General features: G+C 38.2%; 1 protein-coding gene across 2 annotated transcripts in view; it reads right to left on the reverse strand.

Annotated features, from left to right (window-relative positions):
* Nucleotides 1-25,005, reverse strand: part of THSD4 (thrombospondin type 1 domain containing 4) — a 412,524-nt gene that overhangs the window by 13,680 nt on the left and 373,839 nt on the right. For both annotated transcript variants that reach the window (XM_062583614.1, XM_062583615.1), the window contains 6 exons: nt 24,678-24,774; nt 23,520-23,762; nt 18,385-18,514; nt 16,339-16,543; nt 13,606-13,779; nt 2,815-2,988 (listed from right to left, as the gene is read on the reverse strand). In XM_062583614.1, coding sequence (XP_062439598.1) covers nt 2,815-2,988; nt 13,606-13,779; nt 16,339-16,543; nt 18,385-18,514; nt 23,520-23,762; nt 24,678-24,774 — 1,023 coding nt within the window. The remainder of the gene's footprint in view (nt 1-2,814; nt 2,989-13,605; nt 13,780-16,338; nt 16,544-18,384; nt 18,515-23,519; nt 23,763-24,677; nt 24,775-25,005) is intronic.

Below are 25,005 nucleotides of genomic sequence, written 5' to 3' on the forward strand. Positions count from 1 at the left end.
CATGAAGTGACAGAATCCACACTGGATTTCGGTGAAAATTTTATAATTTGTGTGAAGAATATGAAAGATCTTGTAATGCAGAAGTGATGAAATGTTTTCACAGCCTCTAAAATGATTTTTAAACTAAATTTTACAAACGGGGAGAGTTCTGAGTGCTGAACAGCAGAACTGCCTCCAGGCTGCCTGTAGAAACAGCAGAGGGAGCTTGCTGACGTTGCCTTGGACCACAGTGAGCGCACAGGCTTGATTCAGCAATGGAAACGGATGCATAGTCCAAAGTAGTTGAAATATCGCTTCATCTGTTGCAAAAACAGATAGAACTTTCTTTAACTCTTTTTCCAGGCACTATGCCAATCAGGAGCACAGTGCAATATGTATGACTTGAGGAAAAAGGAAGAGGGAAAGGTATTCCTTAATTCCTGAAGTTTTTATCCCTCAGACTCAGAAGAGTAGCCTAGATAACTGTTGGGTTCTTCTTATTATTTGTACGTAGTACTAACACAGTATCCAGTAGTCCCAGTTAGGAACAAGGACAAGAAAATGCTGAAGGGTACAGTAATGACTTAATTTTTCAAGTGAGTAGTGACTGTGTCAGGTATTATATATTTGATCATTAATCTTAAAAATGGCTATAATGGTTAAAATTGTGCTTCTGTTAATTTTTATTCTAAGTGGTACTACAGATTGAAAACTTATTTCTAATTATTGTTACAAAGAAAAAGAAAAATAACTACAATGTGCACTCCTGGAGAAATCTAAAACCGTGGTTTTACCTGTAGCTACAAAAAGAAACCGATTTTTATTTTTCTAATAAAAAGGGAACCAAGACTTACTTTCTCTATAAACAGTGTTTCTGCTTCTAGCTAAAACAAATTATATGCACTAAACCTTTGAGGGTTATAAAGGTTAGAGCATATTTCTGCAGTTTTTCAAATCTCCACATTCCGTGCGGTTTTTAGAAAATGTCTGTATCTGCCAGAGCGTTCATTTAACGTTTGCAAGTATCTGTGACGCAGTGTTGGTTCCAGTTCTGAAATGCAAATCTGACTCGCATGGACCCTTATTGCCTGTTTAAAGGTTAAATACACACATAATACTGTTCCTGGCACTTTTAAAAAGTTTCTTAGAAGATGATTCCAGCAACGTATTGGTTTCTACATAGTATAAAAGACTATGATTTTCAAAGGCTTATTCTAGCCTAAAACAATAGAATGTTATTAAAAATAAGAATTTTGTTTGTAGTTTGGGTGGAATTTGTGATTGCTTGAACAGATATCCACAAAACCCTCAAGAGTAACGGAAAAGTAGAAGGTCTACTGAGAAAAATCAGTGTACAGTTAACCTACCATATCTTACATAGCACCTATGCTGGCTTAGATTTACAACAGCAAGAGCTTGAAACTGTATGATTCCTGCACAGGAAAAGCTCCAGACCAACCCACTACTGCATCCAAATAAATTCTACAGGAAAAAATGCAACTATTTTCTTTAACCCTGTACAGCTCTGTCCCTGCTCTCTTTTAACAGTTCTTCCAAAAGATGTTATCTCAGCATTTGGCCTCTGCTCTAAAGAAGCTCAGTAGAGAAGGTCATCTACTAGTGCTCCCCACGCTCGTCTACTTACATCCACTTTGGTGACAGGATTTGGCCAGTAGACCAGATTCGTCAGACTCTTCTTTCAGTTACTATTCATTAAAGACTTTGTACCCCTGAGATGCATCAAAGAGAATGCAATCTCACACAAGGAAGTAAGGTGAATTAGCTTAAAAGAACAGGATTTTTTTAAACGAAAGAAACTTTATCAACAGGAGAGTTACAATGACCTTATTGTAAGCTTCTCTCTGTGGTGGCAAGAATAGATATAAAATTCCTACTCCCTTGTGTGGAGCAGCATAAGTAACAAAGCCTAGACCTTATCTGTTATTAAAATTTCAGCTACATTTTAAATCTGAATCTATTGTTACCCTTAATACAAATAACTTTATTTACACTTGAAAGCATTTGCATAATAGATACCCTTTAATCTCCATCTTAGCTTTATCAGTCTGATTTCCAACTGCTTATCAGCTGGAAGAATCCTGGAATCTAAAATGCAGCGAGTTAACAGTGCAGGGGAGAGACTTTTCCCCAACAAATTGATGAAATGCTAGTACCAGCAGTCCCAATGACTCTGTAGGCTACACAATAGGCTCTTAAATTTTTAGGGCACCAACTGACAACTTCTAAAATTCCTCTGCTCCTGGAGGCAGCAGTGTTTGGTTAGAATCAGAAAGTGCATTGAGGTATGGAGCACTGGAAGAGTTTACATTGGTCACTAACCAAGTTTTGTGCTCTTCACCCATCACAACAAAATTCAGCACAACAGAACTGAATTCAACTTTTGCTTTAGCTGCTGCTTTTGTTTACTCATTCTCTATGCTTTTGCTATGGCCTATACATATCCCTACAGGCATGCAGGATCTACACAGGCTCAACTTTAAAAGGTGCAAATCCATTGCTTCCGCATTGCCTTCAATATGCTAAGCAGCTTTCTGACATGTTTTGTTTTATAAGTAAACCTGGCCAGTAAATGAGAAATAAAAATGAAGCTACAGAGGAAAAGAAGAACAAAGTCTTATTTTAATCAAAGCTCTTTGGTAAAACACAGCAGATGTAGAAAAGTAGCTCAGTAAAATACAGAAGCAACTTACCCAAACGTTCCAGAGACACAGGTATACCTTATGGCGTGTATTCTCAGGGCACAAGAAGATTTTTTTTTTTTTAATAATAAGATTCTGGCAGAAAATAAATCCATGTGTTAGATTTGGAGCTTACCTGTGTCCAGCTCCCAGCAAACCACTCCACTTTACCAGCACAGGGGCCGTTATTGCAGGGAGCGGTTTCCGAGGGTCTGTTGTTCCCACAGCCCTCCAGAGGCAGGCTGCTGACGTGGTTGGTCATACAGACCACTGAGCGCGTACGGACTCCGTCCCCACATTCTGCAGAACACTGCGGAGCAAAAGACAAACATATTCGTTAGTCTATCCTCCAGACTGCGCAATGAAATGAGGCAAAGCAAGAACCATGGAAAGGTAACTGAATTTATTCAAAGTCATTTATTTTCACTTGTTATCCAGCTGCAGCAGATCATGTTACAGATTCATACTGTTGAACACATTACAAATGAAAGAAAATGAAGGATAAGGTGTGAAGGAAATTTACAGATTTTTAATAGACATCTTTATTTTCTTCCTTCTTCCTGTTTGCAAATCCTTTCAGTTTGCTTTTTATTTATCCTTCTGTATACCAATTAACAGGTCTGAGAAGCGATAATTTCAACTAGCAGCTTTTCAGAGAACAATCAAAACGATGTTTGGGTTTTCAAATTTTTCTGTGAGTTTCTCCTTTGACCATGCAAGCTGTCAGCTAGGTAAACTCTTAAGTTAGAGGATAAAAGGCTGGTTAAAAGAATGAGGCAAGCAAATCCTTCTTGGAATAATCTGTGGCCACTGGTAGAAAGGTGACTGCATAGGGAATCCTGGCACTTATCCATATAGAGGGTAGAGAATGAGAGCACAACGAAGTCAAAGAAAAGCTTAAGGTCTTGGGGAAGGCTCAGACAAATCCTAAAAATAAAATCACAACTACCACTAATTATTTCCCAACCTGCTTCTGCTAACAACTGCTAAGTTGTTAGTTACAGTCTTAGAAGAACTGGCCATAAAAGTTGACTTCCATTCCATGTTGCTTGCTAATCATAAGAATTCCCAGTTACTAATAGTCACTATTCTCAACTTTTCACTGGTAAATTCTGAAAGCTCTTGCTAGTGATACGTAGATTCATGTATCACATCTCTGGAGATGGTATGCATGTGACCCATAGATCATGCAGGATAAATTCAATCCAAGATGAATCTTTACGCTTTTACAGCTTGGTCATTAATTTACTTCATTGTAAAAGTCTTTGATATTCCACCATTCTGGGCAGCATCAAACTGTTACCATTTAGAAACAAAAATTTTAGAAAAACAAAATATGCCAGAGAAATGATTAATTCATATGATAGACTCTTTTTCACTTTTTAATTCTTTCTTAACCCTCCTGTTTCTTTTTCTTTTCAAATGCATTCCGCATTTAATGACTACAATATTAAAGAAAAAACGTGCAGCTTGCTGAAACAAGTGTAAATAGTTAAAATAAAACATTAAATGCCAGTCAAGTGCATTTTTTCTCCTATGTTACACATTCTTTCTTCTAGTTTATCTTGTATGTGTAATATACTATAATTGCTTAAAGTTATTTAAATTCAAACATACAATGTAATTAGTTAGGAGAAGCTGTGTATTACTTTCAGAATTAACAGATCATCCCTTGTGAATGAATGGGTAGCTCTGGATTGGGATTTTTTTTCTTTTATTGATTAAAAATAAGAATGATTCAGAGAACTGGTAATGACACACAAAGAGGCCTACTAACTTGAGTTGGTTCCCATCAGTAATAATAAAAAGACTTTACGTCCAGTAGTTGAACTAAAGCAGCACAGATGCTCTGGCAATGCTGCTATTAAGAATAGGACTAACAAATATAGTTACTCATCTTTGCAAGAGAGACACCAAGGACTGAACGCACAGTCAGTTGCAAACTACTCTTTAACCATACCCAATGATGAGTATTGGTTATAGAGGAACACACTGTAACGTTGTATTTTTTCCACAGATCCAGGATAGAAAAACAGTTTTTGCTGTTACCAAGTCAGTTTCTTTCACAAAGTAAAAGACAAAGTTTTGCTAAAATGGAACCCCAAGAGGAATAAAGAAAAGAGATTCAACTTCTTTAAAATATTTTTTACCAAACAAAACACAATTTTGGAATACCTAGAAATTCAGTATTGAACGAATGCTTATGTACTTCATTGGAATAGGACAAAACTCACCATTTGTAATGATTTATTCCTGGATCTGAAAGATTAAATAATTATGCTTCTCCTAAATTATGCCTCTAAGGAATATAGTGAACCTTATCTTTTTTTGTTGGTGCAGAACAAAGTTTTTCAGTCACTTTCACACAGACATACAGCATAGTCAGACTCCTCTCCTCAGCATACTGAATGTGATGGCTAAGGAGGTCTTTTCAAGTTGCTCTCCATTCAGAAAATTAATAGCACCTTGAAAATACAGAATCATGCAAATGTTGCTAGTAGTGAACCTTTCTCCCTTTATATACATTAACATACACGTTTGACCCCCACTTCAAACTGCCTACTCCTCAATAAATTGACTGTTTAACTGAACCCCATCAATGGCTGTCTTTCAAACCCACAGTACAGAACTAAGTTTTGTGGCTACTCATCACATCACAAGCCAGCAAAGTAAGCTCAGTTACAACACTGCATAGGCAACTATTCTGCAAATACTTTTCTTATTTCTAAGTAATTTTCATTTGACAATCTAATTTGCTTTTATGCTTCACAGACCAAACAGAGCTGGGAACAAGTTTAGTCTATAAACTTACCCAGAAAATCTCCACAATCTTGTGTTTAAAATGATTATGTATGAGCTAGGCTTACATATTAAATAACAAAGGAAATACCATATGGGAAGGTATAGGGCTGTCCCACCCTCTGCTGTAAGATTTTAGTGCAGATTAACTACCCTCAAAGGATTTGCATAGCAAACTTAAACCTGAATGTTTCTGAGGCTAGCATGGTTTTTCATGTTTTTTTTTTTCTCTCCAATAAAAATCTTCTGTGTGAAAGCCATGACTTCCAAAGCCAAAGGCAAGCAGCAGGGAGTGTTTGGATCATGAACACTCTCCTTTCTGCTTTTACAGTTGACACACTGCTTTCAATTTTGTGCCATTAATTTGTTGCATTAATATATTATACCTTCTATAACCTAACATTGTATGACAAGTTTACTTACAAAATCTGAAAAGAACATTCACAAACTACCACTTCACTACTCTGGCCCTATTTTTAAAGATATTTCATTTCCCTTTCTTGTTTTAATTGGCTGCAATTCCTTCAGAAATGTTAGTCTGTGGAACACCCTCCCTCCTTTTAAGAAGTTTGCCATTTCTCCTCTTCCTGAGGTCCTTCCCTCAATGGTTCAGTCTTAAAAGGTTTCCACTCTCATAAAGAAAAAAATAATAAAAAAGAAATCCAGCACTCTGATAGCTGTCTGAGTAACAGCCCAGAAAAATGACACATATTCCTGCAAACTTGAAAAGCTGCAAGTGGAAACCTGAATTTTTTGTGTTCAACCATGGGACATGGGAAAGTAAGTAAAACCCTTTAACAGCGCCAGTTCGCTTTCACTGATGCGATAGCATTACTCATCATCCCCAGCTTTTATCCTCAAGTAGGACAAGTATGAACAAGCAGGAAAGTACCAGAACTGCAATGATTTCACACAGTTTTGTTAGCTTAAGTTTTTAAACATCAACCAAGTTCTAATAAAATGTTCCCACATCTGTGCAGGATTTGTGTCTACCTCACTTTAGCCTGTATCACCCCACAAGATACTTAAGTTTTTCTGCATCATCATGTTACAATAACGCAAACAATAAAAATGAAGATCCGTGTTTGAAATACATTTATGAAATTCCTTAGTTTTATTAGACCTACTCTGAGAAAATTAAGCATGACTCCCTTTCAGAACAGATTTTTGAAGGATTATGTAACCTATGGTTTACCAGACAGAAAAAGTCTTATTTCAAGAGCTCACTTCCTGCCCTCTAAGACCGGCAGCACATTTTCAAAGGCGGTGATGTTGGGAGCAACTGTTTCTTTTAGAAAAGCAGGTCAGAAATACCCTAAAAGGGGTCAGAAATATCCTAAAGGAGGGCCACAACACTTTTTGATATATGGATTTAAATTATTTCCCTTGGAAAGTGTATCTGTGCATAGAGCAGATCTTGGATCAGAAGTCAGACTATCCTATATTTCATCCAGCAGATTCATGCTATCTTTCCAAGCCAACAATACTTTCAAAACATCTTAAGATTTTTTGACATTTTGTCTGGATTAGGATTGCCTCTGCTTAGGCATTATTACTTTCTTTGTCAGTCAGTAACACTGTTGGTACTGCTTTGTGACTAGCACTCTACACATGCTAACGCACTCTGAAATAAAACGATGGAACATACTTCACCACCACTCCTTAACACAGCTCGTACACTATGCCTTCCCTTCGAGCTGCAAGGACTTATCAGGGCTGTGACCAGCCTCCCCCTCACCTGCGGCCTCCTCCCACACCCTGCCCCTGGGCCCAGGAGCTCAGACCGAAGCCTTCAGTCCCTGCCTGAGCTGTGCTGTAGGAGTGCTGGTCTCCTGGTGGAGCTTGCTGGTGTGCAGCTTACTGGTGCTGGGCCATGGGCTTTGCTAAACTGGACTCTCACTCTTGGACTGACTTCCTGGCTTGACATCAGACCTGCCTCATCACCGCAAACTTGCCTGATGACCTTAACTCTTGGTTGGCCACAGCTGCCATCTGCAAATGCCTGCCTGGCTCCCTCACTTGGGTACTGTGGAAGGGCCTGGGGCTACCAAGGCCCCTGCCCTGCCAGCCCTGTTACTGCCCTCAGCTCTCCATCCCATAGGAAGCAGCTGGTCCTTGCTGCTACCTGACAGGACTTAGCAGAAATATATGTACATTTATATTAAAAAACCTCTAGAGAGCACATCTATGAAGAAAGTCCAAAGTCATACCCGGATATCAAAGTGTATTCAAATTCTGAAATACAGAAGGTGATGGCTTCTAAACTGGAGTTAGTCTCTGTTTGGTCTGGTGTACTAGCAAAGCCAGATAGGGTATTAAAGCCTTTCAAATATGTGCAGTACACTCAAAGAAGTGGGCTGTGGGTGAAAAGCAAGGAGAAAGCCGGCAGTTTTGTCTCTATATGGCTCAGATTTCTCTGAATGTAGTCAGGAAGCAGAGCAATTCAGAGAAAATGTTGGTTGCTCTGCTAAAAAACTGTGCCTCTCAAACGTCAAGTCTCCTAAACGAAGGAGAAGGTTTACGAGGTTCTTGCTAAGTGATTAGATGGAGATATGCTCGTGAGGACAGCACAAATAATAGGGTAACAATTAGAAATGGAGTATAACGAGTGAAGATTTTAAAGCATTCAAACTGTAAATTGTAGTGCCTTCACTGCAGTGATCTGATTTAGCAAAAGTTAGACCTTCCACAGCTTGATTTCTGAGGAGAGCTGAAACTATAGATTACAGATAAATATTGGGAATACAAGTATTTTTAATACTGTGATGTATCTTCATACTTAATGTTCTGTGATGAAATACTAGCTTGCTTTACTGTAATTCTAATCACTGTGTAAAATCTCCGGTATTAAACTGTCTGGCTTTCCTTTATATCCATAGATATGACATCACTGTGTACTCACCAGAACACTCCAATCTGCCTATAAACAAAACAATTTGGTTTTGGTAGTTATATGTTGTTTAAAAAGTCTAGAGCAACTGAGTTTTGCCAAAGAGAGATCAGCTGAAGAGGAAAAAAAGATTCTAGAGGTCTTGGCCATTCTTCTATCAATGTATCCTTCAAAACTATCCTAGCTCTGTGCTTTCAGTGCAAATCATGAAGTGAGTTACATATTTGTACATCAAGAATGTAAAACTCCTGCTTCCACATGGTTTCCACACAACAAAGTCAGTGGGAGGGATGTATTTTATCCCGGTTTCACTTCAAACGGAAAGCAATCCAACAAACAATGGTAACGAAGAATAGCAAAACATTTACAAACTCCTACACCTCCACAGTGGTTTCTGCCTCCCTTGCCCCCTCCCAGGATCTAGGTGATTTTATTAGAGATATCCAGATTTAAGGAAAGAATAGTGAAATAAGAAGGTGAGCTACAGTACTCACTGGCACTTCCATACCTTTTGACTAGTCAATAAACCGAGGGTACTTCAAGGTAATCTTTTAGGACTGTGATGAATAAAGCATTGATCTTTATGAAGCACATTAGAGTTCTCTGTTGAAAGCTGCTATAGAAGCATTACTGTTGCTCCTTCTAATGAAGTGTGAGATCCAGCGCATGCTTTTGATTTGCTTTGATTTCCCTGAAGTACTACGCTTCTTTTCTTTCTTTCCTAGATTTTATTTTGGCCTCACAATCTTACTAACATGTAGGAAGTTTTTGTATTTTGGCTTCTTTTCTAGGTATGCTCTCAATGTAAACGAGATACAAATGAACAAAGGACATGGCAATGAGGAATAAACAAAAATGCAACAGGGGAATGTTCCAGTTAGTTGGGAGGAAACTTCTGTGAGCTTCCCTTTGCTGTAAATCAGGAGAAAACAGGTTTCCTGCTTCTGACCCACAGGACAAGTTCACTTTCCAGCAATTACAGCTGCAGAAGAATCAGTCATGTGAAATGTTTGCAGGCATGTCATCTGCTCCCATCAAACCGATTTTGCCTCTAAGTTCAGTAAGGTTCACGAGCCTTACCCATTGATTTCTACTGATTAAAGAGATGCAGTTTGGTGAAACACTGCAGCTTTAACACAGGATGACCTCTCAGGAGAATTACGAGACATGAAGCCACCTTCGCACAAATTCATGTAAAAAAAAAATTACAAAGGTTTGCCCAGATTGTCTACAGACAAAGAAAGTTAAAGATCATGTAGACAAAGCCTGTGAAACTTGAATTAATTATCTATCATTTGTACAGAAGATAGAGCAATAAAAAGACATATAGATTAAAAAAAAAAAAGGTCTTGCTGTTGGAGACTTCAACCTGTACTCTTTCTTTCCCTCCGAAATGAATAAATATTTCTGTTTCCTCTCAAAATTGAGCCTGGGAGATGCAAAAGTAATCATGTTTAGATCTATTTCAAAGAGAAATAATATACCACCTTCAGAAAATAAGGATTGTTTCTGAAGGATGAATCACTTTCCTTCACCAGGTATGTATTCCACTCTAAGTACAACATTATGCCCATGCTGGCCATACAACTCATAAGCTTTGCATATAAAAGATACTTCATAACATATGTACAGTGGGCTCTGATACTTGTTTATCAAAATAACTCAGATCCAAGAAATTTACTGTTTTCAAGAACACAGAAGCTTTTCCATTCATTCATTACTTAAGAGTAATTATATAAATCAGGATTTAGCCTATGTAGAAACGGAATCCAGGAAGGTCAACGCCATGGGAGGAAATAGGTGGGCTATAAAAAACCTAAGTATGCGTTGTGGGAAAACAAGACAGGAGAACACAGCAAGACGACAGCTAAGTGTTATTTATGGAGAAAAGTCACAAACAGTGCACCCTGCAAAGGAAAAGAGAACTACACATAACTCTGTACTTGGCAGCTTTTGTGTTCTGCAGCTTTTCAGTGCACATACATGGTATTGTAAAATTTGTGTTTAGAATGTAACAAAATGCATTTGACAAAATATCAGAATATATTTGAACAGGTTGCCCAGAGAGGTTGTGGAGTCTCCTTCTCTGGAGATTCTCAAAACCCAACTGGATGCAGTCCTGTCTAACACGCTCCAGGTGACCCTGCTTGAGCGGGGAGGCTGGACTAGATGATCTCCAGAGGTCCCTTCCAACCTCAACCATTCTGTGATTCTGTTCATATTTTAATTATAGTATCTGCTCATTCAGAATGACAGAAACCATTAATGAAAATTAAAGGAACTGAGTTGATTTTCCATCGATTAAAACTACGCAAAGATTCATTAAATTTTTTTTAAGCTCTAAAGCTATTTTCCTTGTTCAGTACTTTAGCTATCATAAACCTCTGAAAATACAACATACTGTAAACAGAACAATACTGTAAACACTGTAAATGGATTTGAAAACACATGCTATTATATATCATAGTTACCAAGTCCTGCAATTTAACATCTGGTGGCAGTAGAGACAATCAAATTTTAATGATATTACAGCGTTTTTTCTTAACGCTTCACTAATTATCCAAATCTATACTGAAATGCCCCATGTATCACACAGTTCCAGACATATAACTTTGATATAACCCTTGCTAAAACAGAAAGTATGTGCCTAACCAGTCTCCAATGGGCTTCTGGAAATCTCTGTAGCATATACATCAGTACACATTACGCATTTCCAAAATGAGTTCAGAAAAGTACAGACTAGGCCTGCACTTATGATTGCAATCATGTTTGAGTAGAACCATTTTAAAGCTCCAAAGTTCTCAAAAATTATGGTAAGTTCTTTTACCTCTTACTTCTAGCCACAGCTGAAATGCCAAAATACAGTGGAAAAGACTGGTCTGTGGTATTTCCATCTGGGACTTGAAGTAGACACGCAATTAATCTCACAAAGGAGGTCTGTTCTTTTGAGGTTTCAACCACAGTGTTGCAGACTCAAAAGGTCTTAACAAGCCTTCTTTAAGCATCTGAACTTTTGGCTGCTTATCTGAACCATTTGTGGGCTGCCCATCCCTGATCTCTGCTTATTGCTGAAATGTGGCTTGGCTTGAAGTATCTTTTAAAGAATTGCTTGTGAAAATTAAACATACAAAGCCCTCCCCTCTGGGATTGTCCATTTCCATTCTGTGACAGAATTCTTAAGTGTCTTTTAACAGAAACACACTCCACTAGAAAGAGACTTTTGATTCCCCCAAAACAGCCCTTGAAAGGTGCAATAGAAATGCTAACGGCCAAAGGCCTGACTTTGCAAAGCTATTGACTACTCTCATATCCCACGGATCTCCTTTGGAATCCCTACTGTTCATCACCCCTGAACAGTGGTCTCATTTAGGTCTCATTTAGGTGTGCTAGGTATAAACTGCACCCTTGTAAGATCCAAGTTTGAATATTTTAGCTTGAATCCATCTCCCCTCTCGAATTAAGCAGTTCCTTTCAGTCTCTTTGCAACTCAAACTCCAAACGCATTTCTGGCAGAAGTGCTGGTGAATAACGCCAGATACAGTAGCAAGCATTTGGAAATAATTAATTTGTTCACTTATATAAGCCGAAAAGATAACAAAATCCATTCTTTACTTTCTGTCTCTAAAATGTTTGTGGTAAGAAAAATCACCAACATTTTCCACATCATCTGCTTCATTTTTAGGTCTCATGTAATATATATAAATAAGCATAACAACATTCTGTAGTCATAACCTTCAGGTTTGCATGCAGAAAATAATACAAAAAATCATCAGCTACAAAGTTGTACTTTTAGTTCTGCAGAGGCCAAATGATGTAGGACAACACAAAACCGTAATGCCAGAGTCTTCACTGGATTATATGTGCTTTATTAGGTGGAACTGCAACAGCTGACATTAGCTCAAAAGCTGAGCCAACTTTTCTGAGAAAGATTATTTTTAATTTCACTATTTTTTAGAATGCTTTCTCTTTCACTTGTAAAATACCACTTTAATAGCACTAATCACCTCTACAAGCTAGAAAAAAAAGAAAGATACTGTCATTTGCTTTAGAGCAGGAAATAGCGCACTGCCTTTTGTACTACACATATGCTTTAGCTGCTAACTTTTTGGCCATGCTATACAAGAACAACAAGAAAAAAAGTTCAAATAAGAACTACAATAATCTATTACTATATGAAGATCCTTTTTTATAAAAGCTATTTCAATTCTCTGGAAGCTGGAAGTTTTGCAGTCCTCCAATTGTAGCGAAAGTCTGATCATCTGTTTTAAAATTGTGAGACAAACTAGGTACCTGTCCTATTTGTGAAACTCATCCTCCTCTGCATCTAGAACATGTCAAAAACGTTTTGATGGGGCATCATCTTCATGCCAGACCTTCTCAGCTTTCAGATATACTACCAAAACCAGTCTAAGTAATAAATCTGTAAAGTTCCGAAGTCTTACAGTTTCAACTGATGAATGAGACTATTTGCCTACCATAACAACCAGTGACAGAAAAAAAGGGAGCTAGGTCAAGATTTTAAAGACACTGAAGACTCAACTTGCCTGCAGGTGAAATCTGATCTGGTCCACAAAAGGGACCAAAATACAAGGCACGTCTCAGCCATGTTTGCAAATCTATTGATGAAAGCATGTACTTACCTATTAAAGAATTTCTTTGAGCCCTATCATGGAAGAAAATAAATCACTTTTTATTGCTTTCCTGCTGAGAATACGAGAAAAATTTTTTTTTTAAATCCACCTTCCCAAAGCAAAGAAAGCCCAAATCAACTTTGCCTGTATTTGTGGAGTTTTCCCCTCTTATTGCAGCTGAAAAATCATTGTTTTATGGATCGAACGAAACCTGAACATCAGACCTCAAACCTCTACCTCTTCAAAAAAAACAGCAGAGAAAGTTTAAAAACCTGAATCTTAAGATTCAGAGCTAAGTAAGGGAGAAAAGTAGATCTCAACACATCCAATCCTTTGGGAAGTCAAGATTCAGATCCAGTTTTAAATCCAGATGTTTGGCCATGCACCCACGCTCTTGTCCTTTCTATGGATTCTTGAATCTATCACAAACTCAGGATGCCTCTGAGATCATTATCTTCTGTTTGCACTTGCCTGTTTTACAGATCAAGTATAACTATAGAGAATAAGACCATTCCTTCTTCGGCTGTACATATGTATATTTTTATCTCTGACACACCTACGTTTTTTTAGACGATTTGGCAGCACCAAAAGTAACAGAAAGCCTTACCCTGTCACTCCATTCTGTAAGGAACCAGCTCTTTGCACAAGGACCCATGTCGCAGTTCTCAATGTCATTTGGCCGTAGCTTCATGTTACATTCCTCATCATCAACAATGTCTCCAAGGTTGCTGACACATTTCACATCTCGAGTCCTCTGCCCCACTCCACAAGGTACTGAACACTGTAACAAAATGTAGGTTGCATCAGGATTCTGTGCAAGAATTGTCCTGTTTTTTTTCTTGGAGTTGGGGACATTCTGCTCAGTTAGTCCTATTAAGAAATGCCCAGGAGCTGCAGAACTACGTCAAATCACTTGAGTAGTTTTACAATCACAACTCAGTCTATAGTGTACTCTATAGTATACTGCGTAGATACATCTGGAAAACTAACTCAAATGGTATCTTCCACTCAGTGGCCATGCTAAAATAACTGCTGGAATGTGGAGAGAAGGCTCACATGTTCTGCATAATTGTGTAAAAGCAAGAGAAATGCAAAGAAACACAACTTTTAACCCTTGTTAAAAGGAAAGGCCTTCTTCTCCTGCTCTATTTTTCCAACCTCAGAGAATGCTGACAGCTATTAATGTCTCTGCCTGATGATGTAAAGTGTCCAGATCATCAAGCAAAAGGGAACATCCTTTCCTGCTGCATATATATATATATTGAATGTTTTGATGAGTCCTGTAAATTCTGTAGAATTACTATGGAAAAATCACTGGGAATTCTGAGATTAAAAACCTTAACACTTGCACACAAAGATGCTTACTTGAGATTGCAGAGGCAGCCTCATTCTGTTGTTTCCTTGGTTTTGAATGCTTAAAAACGTATACTATATTTAAAGGTAAAATTTATCACAGACCCTGCCAGGCCTAATGTATTCCCTATGGCAAGATGCTTTATAGACCTCGCCTTCAGACTGCAGCTATTTCTTCACCTGTTCACTCCAGTTCACTCCAGAACACTTGCCAAAACCCAGATTAGATATGTGAAGTTATTAAGTGATGAAATAGTTAAACTGTTCAAAATAAATACTCCATTCTTCTGCTATGTTTATCAGTAGAATTTAATCTGTGTTACAAACGGGTCATCATTATTCTTACTATGTCATAAGTAAGGGTTATTGTCCAGGGTTACTCAGTAGGTAATATAAAAGCCAAACATAAAACTGAAGCTCTCAGAGTTCAGTCTGCTGCCTTTGAGCTTAGAATTGTCACAGTGCCATCTTTTATTATCAGATTTAGATCAAAGTTTTTGACATTTGTTTGTCAGAAAAAATTATCAGGACACTGAAATCTTAGATGGGTTTGTTCTTAAGATCACAGACCTGTCTCCAAAGTGAAAACCTAATTTCAGCTTCAGTAGGCTAATACAAATAAATATTCTACTAAAACTACAGCTTCCAAACTTAGCTGCTTCTTTCCATACAGCGAGCCTTCTTTATGCCAAAAGCATTATTTTACTTCCAAGAGTAATCACAAATTTAACTGAGACTACTGCTACATTTCACCAGTTGCAATTTCTAAAACCTATTTCTTTACCTTGCTTCACAGTAGGCAGTCAAGCGTTGCAGGCTGAACTATTACTCAAAATGTACCAACACACAAAACCGGCTACTCTTTCTCATCAGCAATAAAATGATCTAAATTTTACCTTTAATAGCAAATCTACTGTCCTTGAAGCCAAGATGGATTTTTAAACAGATCCTGAATAATGCATTAATCAGCCATCATATCTTTATATTTGTTTAGATATTTCTGTGATGTTTATCCCAGGAACTTACCAACTTGTCATTGATATTTCATGAATAAATGCTAACAGTGTCTCTATTAGCCTCAGAGAGTTAAGTCACCAAACTCAAAGCCACGCAGACCTGCAGCATGACCCCACTGGAAGTGTGCACGAGGGAAGCTGCTCTGCTCCAGCCCGCAGACGACGCAGTCTGTGCTGCAGCACACACTGGCACGGCTACCAGCTGGGGGAATCAGAAGCGAGGAGGTATTGCAGATGGAAGGAAGGAGAAGGGTTGGGTCTAGTGCTAAGCCGGATTTTTCATGGTCTATTCACCCACGTAACTCAGCAATTCTATCAAATTTTTAGTTTCATGGCTAAAAGACTTGCATATGGCTACACCTAACCCACCAGGGTATCACCAGGGTACTTTTTCCCTTTACATGACGGCCATGTGAGTATCTAGGATGGCTGTCTTTTCGCCAAACTTTCTGTAAACAGCACAGAAATTAGAGCTAAAATTTGCACTATCCAGGCTATCCAAGAGCTTTGGCATAGCCTCACATCAAATATAGTGACAGCGACTACTGACTCCCTGGGAACACATTTGTAAGGTTAACTTGAAGACCTAGAACAAAACTCTACGTGCTAAGGAAAACAACAGTAAGTTTGCTGCCTCAGGCAAACCTATCAGCTCCCTCCCAACTTTATTTCACACAGAATTAAAAAAACACCTTTTTTAAAAAAGCTTGTGTGCCCCTGTACATATATCTGTTTTGTTCTACGCAATTGTTCTTTTTCAGTTTCTTTCTGGTTACAAATAGTAAATTTTCATGGTCATAATCTCACAGGTTTTTTAAACAAAGATATACTTATTTTCAACTAATGTATTTTCTACATTCCAGTTCTTTGTTTTAAACAAAACCAAATTTCACATTTGATTAGCAATATCTGAGAGAACATTCCTGTTTTCTTGTAAGGTTTTATACCCTAAATTAATCAATCATACTTACTGAAGTCCACTCTGACCGAATCTGCCATTCACTACAGATCTTCAGCTGGCAAGTGCTGGTTGTCTCTGGTTTCTCCAGGTGATGGCAGCGGTACTGCTGAACGGTCAAGGTACGATTGGCATACATCTGCCGACACAAGATTTGCCGATGCTGCATACCAAGACCACATGTTTTGCTGCACTCAGACCACTCCCCTATATCCCAGCTAAAGGAAAGAAATATATATATAAAAAAAGGCAATTTGCTTTCTAAAGATTCCTGTAATACTAATCCGAGCGCAGTTCCAATGACAGGATTCTGAAGCTTGGACAGCGTCTTATAATAAGACTTCAATAAGTGAGACAAACTTCTGCATGCCTAACCTAATGCTTTATGAAGAGACCATTACATACTTACAACCAGTAGTGGTTACTTGTAGTGGTTGATACTAATCAGTATGCATACAGATTGCACAACGGCTTCAAAAGGCATTCATTAATGTATGTATTAATTATGCATTGATTTTAATATATCAATTGACTAAACTATTTATCATTAGCATTTATTGACAGTGCAAAAATCAAGCAGTAATACTTTAATTAATAGTACATTAACCAATCCACTAAAAATTACTATCTGTATTTTAAGAATCTGTATTTCTTTACTTTAATGACACATCTCAAATAGATGCTTTTATACAAGCATAAAGCTTACAGACTTTTTCTGAACACAATTCAGCAAGGCTCCAGAAAGGCTCAGAAAGGCAATGGCACAAAAAGCCTCTAATGTCTACAGGCACTAACTCACCAATAAAACTGGAACGGCAAACACTAGGCAATGAGTAAATACATTTAAGTTTACAGATGAAAAAATCCCTAAGTATATTCTTCTAATTCCAGTAAAGATTTTACGGTATTGACTTACTCCCTTTTGTACAAATACATATTTTCCCCTTTCAGTTTCAAGTATGCATACATATACAAATAAGGGAAGTACTTGAACTGTTTACACACTTTACTTCAGAATTCTCGTGGGAAATGAGTGAAATCTCTTTATTCTTTTCAGTAAGTATTTGCCTTAATTTATCCTTCTTGGTACTATTCTGTGTGAACAAATGAAGCTGAATTAACACGAGCTGTTACAAAGAAAAAGCTGGGAAAAACATTTAGTGACAGAAGACATCTCCACAGAAAGTGCTTCGTGAGTTTTTCTGAGTGTCTAACAGACAGACTCCTTGTCAGGCAGCTGTAACACCCAAATAGCACTGCACCATTAACAGTTTCTGTGGGGTAAAGAGAGGCCAGTAACTGCTCAGAGGAGAAGCACTGAAGAACCTAACCACAAGAAAGATGGAAAATACAGGTGCTGACCTGAAACAAAGGATCTCTGTAATAGCTACTAGGTCTAACTCCTTTCTCTTCTTGACACATAGCCTGGGTGAATGGACAATTTTTTCTATTTCCAAGAAGCTTTTTAGTAACAGCTGTAGCTGCTTAGCTGTTCCAAGTCACAGTCTCCTCATGGAGGTGTCTTTTCAGAAGAAAATCACACCTGAGCCAGTGGGATACTCGGAGTGCTGGAATACAGCCTTGGAGTTGAAGAACTACCAGCTCCCAGCAAAGAGAGAGGAATGGTTGCTGTGAGCGCCACCAGGCCAATCTAATCTTTAATGATGATACCATGCAATGAATCAGTAGGGTCTGCAGCACGTTGATCCACTCTGCAGCGAGATACCTGGCAGAGCCCCTTCTCTGGACAGGCACATGCAGAAGCCTGCCACTTGGAAAAAAATATTCCTGTAGAGAGACCACAGGTATGGTGCGTGCCTGAACAATCACACAAACTTTGAGAAATTACTAGACTCAGTTGTTGCCAACTTCCCTTTCATGCTCTCTGAATACTATCAATACCCGTGAAGAGAAGGCCACCAATAACTAAGGGAGAATACCCTCTGCACTTCATGAAACAACTGCAAAATACTTAAGTGGCTCAAATTAGTTTCCTACTTAAAAAAGCCTCTTCCATGTGCAAAACTTCCTTTATTTCACTCAAATCATAATGTCTTACAAAGCTGGACATGGGAAGAGGTTGCAGGCCTCCTCTTCTGGAACAGGCTTGGTGCCGCTGTCACAGTAACCATCAGGAACCTCCTCATGAGTGATTCTGTTGACGCAATGGAAAACTGGGTACTGTGACCCTGAAATGACAAAACAAGAATTAGGTGATGCACTGCAAATGATCCTGCGATATAAACCTTTCATAGCAATAGGATCCAACACTGATGCAAAAAAGAAAAGCATAACGTAACAAGAGGATATCTAGATCAAGATTTTATCCAAAATACCCCAACACAAGTGAAAGCTGAATTCTACACTGTTTGTATTATAATATTAAGGGAAATGCTTTGTATACAGAAAGTACAGCATGGGACTGCAGGAACAGCTGAGAAAACATACTATTGCCTGTCTGAAATCGTTACAGTGCAGAGATTACAAACAGTAAGCCCAGCTCTTCAGGCAATTCAAAACCCACAGCCAAGTGGCTGGAACACAGGATCGGGAGGAAGAAGGATTTAACAGTCATCCAGCCCTCTCATGCAGGCTCCTGTTGTCCTGTCATGAGTTTCATGTCATGAGTGAAGATACAAGAATATTACTCACTTCACCTGGGTTTTGAGAACCTTCATAAGATGAAGCTTACAGGTTAAACATTACTGTAGAGTTGCTAATGATTACAGCTCTCTGTATTTAATGCTCATACATAATTATAAACAATTTTCATGCTAGAGCAGAAAGACAGAATTTTTCCTTCACTACTGTTGAAAACCAACTACTAAAATGAGATGACAAAGAGCAAGGCGCTAAGGTGCTAATGAAAGAGTCTATTTATACAAAACGTTTTCAATCTACTAAAAGGAACTGTTTGAGTTGCGTTCCTGTCTCAGTAATTCCTTCAGCCACACAGAATCTCTTTCTCATTTCTATAAAAGTTTTCCAATCTTTTCCTACAGAGAATTTCTTTTAATTCTTTTTAGAAAACAGTCCTGAGTTCTGTTGACTCTCTCTGTGCCCTGTTTTCATCACGCAAAGCAAGAGCAACCCCATTTCAAAGGCTTAGATAATCCGTTTTAAGGCACAGGCTGCACTCAAAGAGGATAAAGTGAGGCAGCTCCTCCCATGAGATCTGACAGAGCAACAGCACATGAAGCCTGGAGGCACCTCCAAGGTAACAGGAGCCACTTGGTTAAGAGAGAACCAGGGCTCAGCCAAACAGAAGGGTTCAAGATGCAGTCCACAACTGCCAGTTCAACCACTTGATGCTATCCACTGCCTTATAAAAACGAGGCTATTTTAGTTGTTCTAGGATGTCTGTCCTACAACAACAAACTCCAAATGGCTAATAATTTTTTGGTGTTGAAGCCTTCATAGTGCAGACATTCACAAGTGGGCAGTGAAAAAAAACACACACAGCAAAATAAACTGCAAACTGAAAGAGAAACATTTAGCTTAGGCCGTAAGTAAGTTTATACCACAGAATGTAATAAAGACGAACGGAATGTTATTTAAGGAGAAAAGCAGATACAGAGTTTTCACTTCTTCCCACAAACATTTCCAGGAATGCTTACACTCCTTTTACTAGCTCTCCTTCCCAGATTTTGTCTTTGAAATGCATGGATGATCTCTGCTTTTTCTAAGTAAAAGCTTTGTTTCTAAACTAAAATTTTACTGACTGACTTTGATATTAATATACTCCAGAATTTGAGGAAATGTAGTGTACAACCTGAGGACAGTCAGGTATGTCTAATGCTCAGTGTCTGCAACTGGAACTAGAAGCAGTTAAAAGGCAAAATACAGGTGGTTTAAGGAAGCACTTTTTAAACAGGACTCATACTGTGTTCACATTGTTCTTTTCCAAAACATCTGTGCTTAACTAGGAAAGCTACCACCGTACCTCATGAAAACACGTATACAGTGTCTCTAGACCAAGTAGCAGTAGGACCACAGTCTTTCAGCAAAGCGTTTTTTCCATGTTACTGACTAGACATGAGAAAGCAGAGCACAAATTATCAGTGCAGAAACTTCATCTTTCTACTAAACTTATTTCCCTGTTCCTTAGACCAAAAATATATGACTACACATTTACAAAGGCCTAACTGCACAACTCTGGGTGGAGGCAGAAGCAGCCAAGTTCCTGAATGCAGAGAGAGATGTGATTTGCACAGAACATTCAGCTGCATCTTTCTTTTTTCTCCCCCCCCCCCCCTTTTTTTTTTTTTTTTTTTTTTTTGGAGGTAGTATTTGTCAAAAAAGAGTGTAGAAAAGTGTTAGGTTATGAGAGTTAAAGCTCACCTCCCTCAAATGTGGGTTTACCAAAACCTACACTGGGTGTGATACTGATTCATGAGATTATTGACATGAGACCTTAGGCCACTGCCTTGATGTTTGGTTTTCTCCAGCATTTTAGTTCTAGTTATCCACTTGAACTTGCAGTCTAAGTCTATCATCTGGTGTTAACTAGCTGCACATTCTTATCTCCTGAAGCTCAAAATCCCTGTTGTTCTAACGGTGAGTGCTAAATTCTTACAAGTTTTCAGTTGTATTAACATATTTTGAAATTAGCAGTTCAAACATCTTATCCTGGGTTTACAGAAACCAATTTCCTTTGCCTGCAATCTACAGGTAACTTGTGTTTGTGAGCAAGAAATAGGAAGAAGAGAGATCAATACACTCAGCCATGTATTCAAGATATTATTACACTGAAGTTCCGTAATAATTTTACACCGTATCTACTGTTTTGAATAAAATAGATGGTCCTGCTTGACAGTAACTTTTGGCTGACACACTGCAATTTCAGGATAGAAAATTAAGATTTCCACAAAAGTAATATTTGCTCAAGAAGTTTATCAAGGAAAGCCTTGCACCTCACCAGCTAACTCACATCAATACTGCAGAACATGCTCTGGAATCTCTGATCCTCTGAAATCTAAGGAGATGATCTTCGGAATAGGCAGCTTGCACTCTTCAGATTTCCTTTTTTAAGATGTTTTAAACAGTGCAAACTTTTTGATGTGATTTTTTTCACTCTGTTTTTAGCAACCTATATTGCTACTTTGGCTCAAAATGCCTTAGAAGCATCAGAGATTGATTAAGGCTTCCCAGGTCAAGATCATAAGGAAGGTTTGTACAACCTTAGTCATGCCAAGATGCTCCTCTCAAGGTCCATTTTTTAAAAAAAATCAATTTAATCTGAAAATGCACACTTTCTCCAATCAAGGGAAAAGGGATACTTACTTTTGACAGTTCTGTTTAATTTCATACAGGAAATTCAGCGTGTTTCAGGCTGAAAGTTATTCTATGTACTCTACAATTTTGCTATTATCATTTTGACTCAGCTCTCATTAATACTGCTGACAGTGGCTACCAAATCTCTGCAGACATGGCAAAAACAATGCCCAAATGCCAATAAGGTCTGTAAGAATCACAACCAAGACTTCCACACTTCTTGCAGTCTCCCTACGAAGCCAAGAAAAAATAGGCTTACCTTGATGTGTATGTACACCTGCCTCGTAATTTGAATATACAAATTCGCTACATATATGATAATCCAGAATCTCAGCTGGTGATGCTTACTGGTTGTTGCTAAGCAATAATCAGGTGCAATTAAAGAGTCTGCCCATATGACTTGTATCAAAGTCACCTCTATATAATAATTCTGGCTTACATTCCCTTCTTTTCTCCACAAAAAGGCTGACATGCAAGTGTTATCTGACTTTATCTGCTGTAGTGTAGCACTGCAACACTTTTATAGCAAATTCTCCAAGCAAGACAGATTTCTCAATATATTGTCCAGGACAAAGAAGAAAGGAAAAGAAAATTTAAGTATTATGCGCTTTGTAAATAATTATTGGAATTCATTACTGTGATAATACAGATGCAGATTAGAATACTACATATCCTTTAACCTTCTTGCTCTAGTTCAATTTTATTCCTGAGAACTAAAATGTGTATTTAAAGAAAATTAAACCCATTCCCCATCCCCACAAAAACAAATGTCATATCTCTCTAATCGCCATGTTCTCAAGAATACATTACCGACATAAAACTAACTGCATCTGTCCCACTTCAGGAACACTTTACTTTTATGCAGAGAGATATACTTTCTGTTGCAAAAGAATGACTGCATTTCCCAAAAGAGTATCTCTACTATCTTTACAAAAGTGTATGCAATTTGGAAGTAATTCTGGCTAATATCAATACTGCTGTTTTTGTCTCAGCTGTAACACAACTATTTGTCTGGCCTTGGACCAAATTTGCAAAGTATCCTCTCATTACAGAATGACCTTAATTGAGAAGCAGATGTTGTCAGTGTAGGAGATCTGGTGACAATCTTCTCAGCTGAGTTCCTTCACTGGCAGGTCTGTATTTCTTAGCTCTGTGATTTTTCAGGTATAGTGATGGTGGCTATATGCAGTACAGAAGATTTCACTCTTATGATTACAAGAACATCTTCTTCCAAACAACTGCTAGTGTCATGTTTTGTTTTTTCTGTGATCACTGTGAATGTTTTAAGGCAAAGATTTAGCTGGAAAGATTAAAATAGTGTATGCATCACCTCTCAAAAAGGTCACTAATTAGGAGTCTCTTTTCTCCTCTTCCTTCCTACTCCTCCCCTATGAAAACCTCAGTTTTCTAAAGCCACATTATTTCTGAAAACAATATTCAACTAGGCAAGGAAATGTCTGGTGGAATCCCTGTGATATCTTCCTGTAAAGATCAGAAAACTGTTGACAGAGATACAAAAAGCACCTGACAAAGCTGAGAGGCTCAAAGAAAGGATAAAGAATGCCAAAGAGTCTCAAGAAAAGCAGCCGTGTGTCAGGGGTGTGAGAGAGAGCAGCTTGCCACAAAATCCTTACATACAGCCTTTCAGAAGCAGATGCCATATATTCCCTTCAAATTTAAATTAATTAATTAAAATGTTTTGCACTTCATATTTATTGTTTCTGTTGATAAGAACACTTAATACTAGAGATAAGATTTTTCCTTGTAAAGAAAATCAGTAAGCACTGGGTCCTAGCTGGCTCAGCGCATGCAAGAGCTGCTTGAGTATCCCCAGCGCTTCTTCCCTCCATGCTTCTCCTCTCCCAGGGTGAAAACCTCCCAGGTCACCTATTTTCTGTGCATGCTGAACGAAGCACTTACCTCTCCCACACGTAGTGGTGCACTCAGTTTTTCCAATCTGTTTCCAGTTGTATTCCCGGTTTTGTCTTGGTGGCTGCACAGCAGGCACCTGGTTTTCTGGCTGATGAGAAGAAAATCTTCCTGGCTGAATAACTGGAAAACTTCCAGCTGACTGTCCAGTGAGAGTGTCTGTCTCCCTATGCAAATCCTCATCCTCATGATTTGTACTTTCTGGAATTTCTAACTGACCATTCAAGGGCTCCCCTGATGATGGACAATAACAAAAAATTAAAATAACGAGCCTCACTTACAAATATCGGTCTATGTTTTCAACTACTAATAGTAACAATGCTGGAGCATTCTTAAACTTCAATCTTAAGCAGCTTTCATCTGCTATACACAGACTTCCTAGTATTGTTCTATGAAGTCTGTGTTGTTTTCAATTAAGACAACCAAGCTTCAGCCAGCAAATACATTAAAAACTGAGCAGTCTACAACCATGTTGTAATTACTGCACTAGTGTTCAAAATTCCCAAAGCTTGTCTTTGTACCATGCTTTGTAGTCTGTGCCGCCTGTGTTGCAGTACAGCTGTTCCTCCTAACAAAACAGACTGCAAACACACCCCAAAATTTGTCAAGGTAAGTCATGAATATTAAAAGTAGGACCAAAGTCACTTGCCAATTTTCTACTTTCCTTCAGAGCCTCACACTAACACACAGAGCACATCTCCACAGCATAGAACTAGGAGCATCAGTGGTCCAGATTCCAGCTTGGGAAGGTAACAATTTTGTGTTTGATCCTCTCCAGTTGGGAGAGAAAAAGAAAAACTGAGAAGGGTTGTTTTAAAGTATCTCAATATATTAAGAGAAAAACTCTTACTGTTTCATTTCTGACATACGGACACCATACTCAAACTTGAGCAAAAGCTACGCTTAAGATTTTAACTAAAGAATTACTACTGAAAGTAGAAATATGAGACCAGATTCGCTGCTACACAGGCCAGTGTAAATTTGCTGAAGTTACCAGACCTAAGCAGACTTCTCTTTGAAGTAGGGTGAATTCTGTGCCTCTCCCAAATCAACAGCAGCATATAAAGACTGAGCTTAATGGAATTAATTTCTCCATTAATTTATTAGGTAACAGAATATGTTTAATAATATGAAATAGTGGCATTTTACCTGGCCTCCTGTGAGCAAGCAACTGAGGACTAATGACATTGTCTCCTGGAATGATATACTCATAATGTATACCTGGGTTAGGCTGCTGGTGTATCATCTAAAAAGAAAAACAGCCATATATTCACTTCTTCTACTTGTCATATTACTAATGCCTAAAAACGTACTTGTACTAATCAACTGCGTAACAACGGAAACGACAGAAATTTTGCTTAGTGACTGCCTCCAAAAATGCAAAAAGACTATTTGTTTCTGAAAAAAAAAACAAGAAAAAAAAACAGGTTATAATGTTTGCAAATTGAACTAGGTTGCGATGGCAGAGAACTGGCTT

Source organism: Rhea pennata, chromosome 10, assembly GCF_028389875.1.
Source record: "Rhea pennata isolate bPtePen1 chromosome 10, bPtePen1.pri, whole genome shotgun sequence".
In the NCBI taxonomy this organism is placed as follows: Eukaryota; Metazoa; Chordata; class Aves; order Rheiformes; family Rheidae; genus Rhea; species Rhea pennata.